The sequence below is a fragment of the Oncorhynchus gorbuscha genome, unplaced genomic scaffold, assembly GCF_021184085.1.
Source record: "Oncorhynchus gorbuscha isolate QuinsamMale2020 ecotype Even-year unplaced genomic scaffold, OgorEven_v1.0 Un_scaffold_2470, whole genome shotgun sequence".
NCBI lineage: Eukaryota > Metazoa > Chordata > Actinopteri > Salmoniformes > Salmonidae > Oncorhynchus > Oncorhynchus gorbuscha.
Window position 1 is genome coordinate 1 of NW_025746973.1, and position 10,821 is coordinate 10,821.

A 10,821-nucleotide genomic window follows, 5' to 3' on the forward strand; every position below is an offset into this window, starting at 1 on the left:
ATGATAATACCTGACAACTACCTGACAACTTTACGGGTTTCACTTTTTAATTACCGTTCATATATTTATTTTTTCCTCGACTTTTTCACTCCGGACGCTTTATCTGGACACGATTCGTCAGGACCTCCAACAGCCGAAGCTAAGTAGTAACATTAACATGATGCCTTCTAATTGCAGCCGCTGTGCTCGCCTTACGGCGAGGATAGCTGTACTGCAAGCCCAGCTTCAGACGCAATCGTTAGGCAAGGGTAATTTCAGTGTAGGAAAGGATGAAACAGCGTCTGTGCCACCAGTAAGTACAGATAGTAGTATAAATCCCCTGGCACAGTCCCCGCAGCCGGACAACTTTCTCACGGTTTCTGGAAGGAAATGCTGTAGGAACGCTCAACCGGTGTCGCTCATTCAGCAGACAGAAACTTTCAACCGGTTCTCCCCATTAAGCAGCGGGTCGGTGTCAGAGGCCGAGTCTTCTGGTCTCTACTCCTCCCGTTACGGGGTCTGAGACGCCGAAGCTTCCCACCATTAGCTCTGACAAATTGAAAACTCTAGTCATTGGCGACTCCATTACCCGCAGTATTAGACTTAAAGCGAATCATCCAGCGATCATACACTGTTTACCCGGGGGCAGGGCTACCGACGTTAAGGCTAATCTGAAGATGGTGCTGGCTAAAGCTAAAACTGGCGAGTGTAGAGAGTATAGAGATATTGTTATCCACGTCGGCACCAACGATGTTAGGATGAAACAGTCAGAGATCACCAAGCGCAACATAGCTTCTGCGTGCATATCAGCTAGAAAGATGTGTCGGCATCGAGTAATTGTCTCTGGCCCCCTCCCAGTTAGGGGAGTGATGAGCTCTACAGCAGAGTCTCACAACTCAATCGCTGGTTGAAAACTGTTTTCTGCCCCTCCCAAAAGATAGAATTTGTAGATAATTGGCCCTCTTTCTGGGACTCGCCCACAAACAGGACCAAGCCTGACCTGCTGAGGAGTGACGGACTCCATCCTAGCTGGAGGGGTGCTCTCATCTTATCTGCCAACATAGACAGGGCTCTAACTCCTCTAGCTCCACAATGAAATAGGGTGCAGGCCAGGCAGCAGGCTATTAGCCAGCCTGCCAGCATAGTGGAGTCTGCCACTAGCATAGTTAGTGTAGTCAGCTCAGCTATCACCATTGAGACCGTGTCTGTGCCTCGACCTGGGTTGGGCAAAACTAAACATGGCGGTGTTCGCCTTAGCAATCTCACTAGGATAAAGACCACCTCCATTCCTGTCATTACTGAAAGAGATCATGATACCTCACATCTCAAAATAGGGCTACTTAATGTTAGATCCCTTACTTCAAAGGCAATTATAGTCAATGAACTAATCACTGATCATAATCTTGATGTGATTGGCCTGACTGAAACATGGCTTAAGCCTGATGAATTTACTGTGTTAAATGAGGCCTCACCTCCTGGCTACACTAGTGACCATATCCCCCGTGCATCCCGCAAAGGCGGAGGTGTTGCTAACATTTACGATAGCAAATTTCAATTTACAAAAAAAAAAAATGACGTTTTTCGTCTTTTGAGCTTCTAGTCATGAAATCTATGCAGCCTACTCAATCACTTTTTATAGCTACTGTTTACAGGCCTCCTGGGCCATATACAGCGTTTCTCACTGAGTTCCCTGAATTCCTATCAGACCTTGTAGTCATTGCAGATAATATTCTAATCTTTGGTGACTTTAATATTCACATGGAAAAGTCCACAGACCCACTCCAAAAGGCTTTTGGAGCCATCATCGACTCAGTGGGTTTTGTCCAACATGTCTCTGGACCCACTCACTCTCACAGTCATACGCTGGACCTAGTTTTGTCCCATGGAATAAATGTTGTGGATCTTAATGTTTTTCCTCATAATCCTGGACTATCAGACCACCATTTTATTACGTTTGCAATTGCAACAAATAATCTGCTCAGACCCCAACCAAGGAACATCAAAAGTCGTGCTATAAATTCACAGACAACACAAAGATTCCTTGATGCCCTTCCAGACTCCCTCTGCCTACCCAAGGACGCCAGAGGACAAAAATCCGTTAACCACCTAACTGAGGATCTCAATTTAACCTTGCGCAATACCCTAGATGCAGTTGCACCCCTAAAAACTAAAAAATGTCTCATAAGAAACTAGCTCCATGGTACACAGAAAATACCCGAGCTCTGAAGCAAGCTTCCAGAAAATTGGAACGGAAATGGCGCCACACCAAACTGGAAGTCTTCCGACTAGCTTGGAAGGATGGTACCGTGCAGTACCGAAGAGCCCTTACTGCTGCTCGATCGTCCTATTTTTCTAACTTAATTGAGGAAAATAAGAACAATCCGAAATTCCTTTTTGATACTGTGGCAAAGCTAACTAAAAAGCAGCATTCCCCAAGAGAGGATGACTTGCACTTTAGCAGTGATAAATTCATGAACTTCTTTGAGGAAAAGATTATGATTATTAGAAAGCAAATTACGGACTCCTCTTTAAACCTGCGTATTCCTCCAAACCTCAGTTGTCCTGAGTCTGCACAACTCTGCCAGGACCTAGGATCAAGAGAGACGCTCAAGTGTTTTAGTACTATATCTCTTGACACAATGATGAAAATAATCATGGCCTCTAAACCTTCAAGCTGTATACTGGACCCTATTCCAACTAAACTACTGAAAGAGCTGCTTCCTGTGCTTGGCCCTCCTATGTTGAACATAATAAACGGCTCTCTATCCACTGGATGTGTACCAAACTCACTAAAAGTGGCAGTAATAAAGCCTCTCTTGAAAAAGCCAAACCTTGACCCAGAAAATATAAAAACTATCGGCCTATATCGAATCTTCCATTCCTCTCAAAGATTTTAGAGAAGGCTGTTGCGCAGCAACTCACTGCCTTCCTGAAGACAAACAATGTATACGAAATGCTTCAGTCTGGTTTTAGACCCCATCATAGCACTGAGACGGCACTTGTGAAGGTGGTAAATGACATTTTGATGGCATCGGACCGAGGCTCTGCATCTGTCCTCGTGCTCCTAGACCTTAGTGCTGCTTTTGATACCATCGATCACCACATTCTTTTGGAGAGATTGGAAACCCAAATTGGTCTACACGGACATGTTCTGGCCTGGTTTAGGTCTTATCTGTCGGAAAGATATCAGTTTGTCTCTGTGAATGGTTTGTCCTCTGACAAATCAACTGTACATTTCGGTGTTCCTCAAGGTTCTGTTTTAGGACCACTATTGTTTTCACTATATATTTTACCTCTTGGGGATGTTATTCGAAAACATAATGTAAACTTTCACTGCTATGCGGATGACACACAGCTGTACATTTCAATGAAACATGGTGAAGCACCAAAATTGCCCTCGCTAGAAGCATGTGTTTCAGACATAAGGAAGTGGATGGCTGCAAACTTTCTACTATTAAACTCGGACAAAACAGAGATGCTTGTTCTAGGTCCCAAGAAACAAAGAGATCTTCTGTTGAATCTGACAATTAATCTTAATGGTTGTACAGTCGTCTCAAATAAAACTGTGAAGGACCTCGGCGTTACTCTGGACCCTGATCTCTCTTTTGAAGAACATATCAAGACCATTTCGAGGACAGCTTTTTTCCATCTACGTAACATTGCAAAAATCAGAAACTTTCTGTCCAAAAATGATGCAGAAAAATTAATCCATGCTTTTGTCACTTCTAGGTTAGACTACTGCAATGCTCTATTTTCCGGCTACCCGGATAAAGCACTAAATAAACTTCAGTTAGTGCTAAATACGGCTGCTAGAATCCTGACTAGAACCAAAAAATTTGATCATATTACTCCAGTGCTAGCCTCTCTACACTGGCTTCCTGTCAAAGCAAGGGCTGATTTCAAGGTTTTACTGCTAACCTACAAAGCATTACATGGGCTTGCTCCTACCTACCTCTCTGATTTGGTCCTGCCGTACATACCTATACGTACGCTACGGTCACAAGACGCAGGCCTCCTAATTGTCCCTAGAATTTCTAAGCAAACAGCTGGAGGCAGGGCTTTCTCCTATAGAGCTCCATTTTTATGGAACGGTCTGCCTACCCATGTCAGAGACGCAAACTCGGTCTCAACCTTTAAGTCTTTACTGAAGACTCATCTCTTCAGTGGGTCATATGATTGAGTGTAGTCTGGCCCAGGAGTGGGAAGGTGAACGGAAAGGCTCTGGAGCAACGAACCGCCCTTGCTGTCTCTGCCTGGCCGGTTCCCCGTTTTCCACTGGGATTCTCTGCCTCTAACCCTGTTACGGGGCTGAGTCACTGGCTTGCTGGGGCTCTCTCGTGCCGTCCCTGGGGGATGCGTCACCTGGGTGGGTTGATTCACTGTTGTGGTCGGCCTGTCTGGGTTCCCCCACCCCTTGGGTTGTACCGTGTCGGAGATCTTTGTGGGCTATACTCGGCCTTGTCTCAGGATGGTAAGTTGGTGGTTGAAGATTTCCCTCTAGTGGTGTGGGGGCTGTGCTTTGGCAAAGTGGGTGGGGTTATATCCTTCCTGTTTGGCCCTGTCCGGGGTGTCCTCGGATGGGGCCACAGTGTCTCCTGACCCCTCCTGTCTCAGCCTCCAGTATTTATGCTGCAGTAGTTTATGTGTCGGGGGGCTAGGGTCAGTTTGTTTATCTGGAGTACTTCTCCTGTCCTATTCGGTGTCCTGTGTAAATCTAAGTGTGCGTTCTCTAATTCTCTCCTTCTCTCTTTCTTTCTCTCTCTCGGAGGACCTGAGCCCTAGAACCATGCCCCAGGACTACCTGACATGATGACTCCTTGCTGTCCCAGTCCACCTGGCCATGCTGCTGCTCCAGTTTCAACTGGCCTGGGCCCTAGGACCATGTCCCAGGACTACCTGACATGAGGACTCCTTGCTGTCCCCAGTCCACCTGGCCATGCTCCTGCTCCAGTTTCAACTGTTCTGCCTTACTATTATTCAACCATGCTGGTCATTTATGAACATTTGAACATCTTGGCCACGTTCTGTTATAATCTCCACCTGGCACAGCCAGAAGAGGACTGGCCACCCCACATATGCTCTCTCTAATTCTCTCTTTCTTTCTCTCTCTCGGAGGACCTGAGCCCTAGGACCGTGCCCCAGGACTACCTGACATGATGGCTCCTTGCTGTCCCCAGTCCATCTGACTGTGCTGCTGCTCCAGTTTCAACTGTTCTGCCTTATTATTATTTGACCATGCTGGTCATTTATGAACATTTGAACATCTTGGTCATGTTCTGTTATAATCTCTACCCGGCACAGCCAGAAGAGGACTGGCCACCCCACATAGCCCGGTTCCTCTCTAGGTTTCTTCCTAGGTTTTGGCCTTTCTAGGGAGTTTTTCCTAGCCACCGTGCTTTTACACCTGCATTGTTTGCTGTTTGGGGTTTTAGGCTGGGTTTCTGTACAGCACTTTGAGATATCAGCTGATGTACGAAGGGCTATATAAATAAATTTGATTTGATTTGATTTGATTTGATGATATGGAATACTTTATTATAATGATGATGATATGGAATACTTTATTATAATGATGATGATATGGAATACTTTATTATAATGATGATGATATGGAATACTTTATTATAATGATGATGATATGGAATACTTTATTATAATGATGATGATATGGATATGATATGGAATACTTTATTATAATCATGATGATATGGAATACTGTATTATAATCATGATGATATGGAATACTTTATTATAATGATGATGATATGGAATACTTTATTATAATGATGATGATATGGAATACTTTATTATAATCATGATTATATGGAATACTTTATTATAATGATGATGATATGGATATGATATGGAATACTTTATTATAATCATGATGATATGGAATTCTTTATTATAATCATGATGATATGGAATACTTTATTATAATCATGATGATATGGATATGATATGGAATACTTTATTATAATCATGATGATATGGAATACTTTATTATAATCATGATGATATGGAATACTTTATTATAATCATGATGATATGGAATACTTTATTATAATGATGATGATATGGAATACTTTATTATAATGATGATGATATGGATATGATATGGAATACTTTATTATAATCATGATGATATGGAATACTGTATTATAATGATGATGATATGGAATACTTTATTATAATGATGATGATATGGATATGATATGGAATACTTTATTATAATCATGATGATATGGAATACTTTATTATAATGATGATGATATGGAATACTGTATTATAATGATGATGATATGGATATGATATGGAATACTGTATTATAATGATGATGATATGGATATGATATGGAATACTTTATTATAATGATGATGATATGGATATGATATGGAATACTTTATTATAATGGTGATGATATGGAATACTTTATTATAATGATGATGATGATATGGAATACTTTATTATAATGATGATGATATGGAATACTTTATTATAATGATGATGATATGGAATACTTTATTATAATGATGATGATATGGAATACTTTATTATAATGATGATGATATGGAATACTTTATTATAATGATGATGATATGGAATACTTTATTATAATGATGATGATATGGAATACTTTATTATAATGATGATGATATGGAATACTTTATTATAATGATGATGATATGGAATACTTTATTATAATGATGATGATATGGAATACTTTATTATAATGATGATGATATGGATATGATATGGAATACTTTATTATAATGATGATGATATGGAATACTTTATTATAATGATGATGATATGGAATACTTTATTATAATGATGATGATATGGATATGATATGGAATACTTTATTATAATCATGATGATATGGAATACTGTATTATAATCATGATGATATGGAATACTTTATTATAATGATGATGATATGGAATACTTTATTATAATGATGATGATATGGAATACTGTATTATAATGATGATGATATGGAATACTTTATTATAATCATGATGATATGGATATGATATGGAATACTTTATTATAATCATGATGATATGGATATGATATGGAATACTTTATTATAATCATGATGATATGGAATACTTTATTATAATCATGATGATATGGAATACTTTATTATAATGATGATGATATGGATATGATATGGAATACTTTATTATAATCATGATGATATGGAATTCTTTATTATAATGATGATGATATAGAATACTGTATTATAATGATGATGATATGGATATGATATGGAATACTTTATTATAATCATGATGATATGGAATACTTTATTATAATGATGATGATATGGAATACTTTATTATAATGATGATGATATGGATATGATATGGAATACTTTATTATAATGATGATGATATGGATATGATATGGAATACTGTATTATAATGATGATGATATGGATATGATATGGAATACTTTATAATAATCATGATGATATGGAATACTTTATTATAATGATGATGATATGGAATACTTTATTATAATGATGATGATATGGATATGATATGGAATACTTTATTATAATCATGATGATATGGAATACTTTATTATAATCATGATGATATGGAATACTTTATTATAATGATGATGATATGGAATACTTTATTACAATGATGATGATATGGATATGATATGGAATACTTTATTATAATCATGATGATATGGAATACTTTATTATAATCATGATGATATGGAATACTTTATTATAATGATGATGATATGGAATACTTTATTATAATGATGATGATATGGATATGATATGGAATACTTTATTATAATCATGATGATATGGAATACTTTATTATAATGATGATGATATGGAATACTTTATTATAATGATGATGATATGGATATGATATGGGATACTGTATTATAATGGGGACTTTTATATGTGTTCCGGTACCTTAGAACTGCCCCCCCCCCCCCTCTCACTCACTTTTTGTTTCCGGCACCTTCTTGTAAATTAGAATTGGTTCTCAAACTGACTTGCCTAGTTAAATAACGGTTACGTTTCCGTAACTAAAAATCAGCTGATCGCCTTTTTCAGATGTCAGTCATATCTTTTGTAACTAGCTTAGAGTTTGTGACGAGTGAGTGTGTTGTTGCAGAGATAAACAGGCCTGAAAACATTTTAAATGTTCGCTACAGAGGCAGCTAGTAGTCGATGTTATGAAGTTCAAGACATGACTGATAAAAGTCAATTTATATTTTTCAAGGGGGGGGGTACCCTTTTTTCATTTTGAGCACCTGCTCCCTGAAAGGTCTGTACACTGCCCTGCATTTCACTGTAAAGAAAAGTTGAAATTACAAAGGAAAAAATATAAACAAATTACGAGTTAAGAAAATAATAAAATGAACCGTCAATCTAAAAAGGTAAAACAATGCAGAAAAAAGCAGGGGGCCAGATGAGATGAGCAGGGGGCCAGATCAGATGAGCAGGGGGCCAGATCAGATGGGCAGGGGCCAGATCAGATGGGCAGGGGGCCAGATCAGATGAGCAGGGGCCAGATCAGATGGGCAGGGGGCCAGATCAGATGGGCAGGGGGCCAGATCAGATGGGCAGGGGGCCAGATCAGATGAGCAGGGGGCCAGATCAGATGAGATGAGCAGGGGGCCAGATCAGATGAGATGAGATGAGCAGGGGCCAGATCAGATGAGCAGGGGGCCAGATCAGATGGGCAGGGGGCCAGATCAGATCAGATGAGCAGGGGGCCAGATCAGATGAGCAGGGGGCCAGATCAGATGAGCAGGGGGCCAGATCAGATGGGCAGGCGGCCAGATCAGATGGGCAGGGGGCCAGATCAGATGAGATGAGATGAGCAGGGGCCAGATCAGATGAGCAGGGGCCAGATCAGATGGGCAGGGGGCCAGATCAGATGGGCAGGGGGCCAGATCAGATGAGATGAGATGAGCAGGGGCCAGATCAGATGAGCAGGGGGCCAGATCAGATGAGCAGGGGGCCAGATCAGATGAGCAGGGGCCAGATCAGATGAGCAGGGGGCCAGATAAGATGAGCAGGGGGCCAGATCAGATGAGATGAGCAGGGGGCCAGATCAGATGAGCAGGGGGCCAGCTCAGATGGGCAGGGGGGTTGGTTTCCTTGCTGAGACGTTACATGCATCAACCAATGATTGGATGCGACAACATCGACTGTGCAGTCGGGCACCAGATTATCATAAGATGCGGTTAGCTGATATGTAAAATACCGACATTTGTGTTGTAAACTCTGGCATTCGTCAGCAACGTCTGAGCAATGTCTGACCTGTCAAATCACTTTCAAGAACTCTTAACCTTCGCCAGTCTTTCACCCTCACAGAGGAGTGTCCGTAAGGGAGGGTGAGGAGGTGGTTGGCCATAAAAATGACATTTGACTAAAATAAATGTATTGATAAAACTCAGGTTTTGGTTAACAACATTTAGTCAATAAAGATTTGTCATCTAATAAAAGTTAAATTGTAAAGAGTTTTTATGTCTGACTCAAAATATAGATGTACTTTTCTTCTCCATGGCTAAGTTGGCCTCGTTGCACTCCTGGTACTCTGCTGTCGTCGCCAGCGTCTGACACCCATCACAGTCCAGCTCAGAGCACCTAATGTTGGGGGAGGTATGGAGGCTTCCCCGATGACTGATCCTCAGCAACCGGATGGCTATCAGGTAAAAGATCTCACACACGTTGAGCACTATACACACAGCCGACGCCCCTACCATGAAGTAGGTAAACACCCTCTTCTCTGTGGGCCGGCCGATGTAGCAATCCACCTGGTTAGGACAAGGCCAGAGGTCGCACATGACGCGTCGCGGCAGGTCAAAGTTGTTGTAGATGAGATGGAGGAGGTAGAGGAACGCCACCTCGATGGTCGTCTTGAAGAAGAGGCTGAGGAGATACGTCCACCAGAGTCCTCCGTGCTTCTGTCCTGTGTTGTCGTAGAGACGGGCGTTCTCGCCGTGTGCGATGCGGTACTTGCGTTCGCGTTCCTCGCGGTACGCCACGTGCATCACGACCAGGAAGGTGGGACAGGTGACGAAGATGAGCTGGAGTGCCCAGAGCCGGGTGTGAGAGACAGGGAAGAAGTGGTCGTAACAGACGTTGGCACAGCCGGGTTGCCGGGTGTTGCAGTCAAAGTCTTTCTGGTCCTCACTAAAGACGCGTTCTGCGGCCACGACGAAGACCATGACGCGAAACACGAAGACTACCGCGAGCCAGATCCGTCCAAACGCGGTAGAGTATTTATTGACCCCGCTAAGCAGCGCCTCGAACGTCTTCCAGTCCATGGTGAGATCGAAGTGGGATCCTCTTCTTTCACCGTTGAACTTTCACCCGGCTTTTGTGGATGAGCTTCTGACTTTGGACTTGAAGCTGGAGGAAGAAGAGAAAGAGATTCATTAATAAGTGTATGAATAAGGGTTGAACAACCAGGGTATGTATTGAGCCCCACCAACCTCCATTTCAGGGAAAGGGAACTACTTTAAAATCAAGTTCCAGACCCCTTGGCATCACCTAACACTGCCTTTGCCATCGCCTGCCCTACTTGAAGGCTACAGAATGAGAGGTAATAAAGCCACAACAATCAGGAATCATCTACCAGCTGAACAACATATAATACAACTCTTCAATTTTTACATAGAAATACATTTCTTCTGGCTGTTAAAGTAGTTTTCTTTTGAAAGATCTTTTCACAGCCTTTTATTTAGACTCCGATCAAACTTTTCATCCAAATCTCCCCGCGACTCTCTCTTCGCCTTCTGAAGCTGTTTGCCTAAAGGAGTGGGGTTCTTTAAAGAAAGGCGGCTTTAATA

General features: G+C 41.5%; 1 protein-coding gene across 1 annotated transcript; it reads right to left on the reverse strand.

The window, feature by feature from the left end:
- Positions 1 to 9,518: 9,518 nt before the first annotated feature.
- LOC124025842 (gap junction beta-3 protein-like) lies at positions 9,519 to 10,296 on the reverse strand (the record flags this gene model as incomplete). Its single annotated transcript, XM_046339151.1, has 1 exon — positions 9,519 to 10,296. A coding segment is annotated over exon 1 (778 nt), but the record flags the coding sequence as incomplete, so codon positions are not given.
- Positions 10,297 to 10,821: the final 525 nt, after the last annotated feature.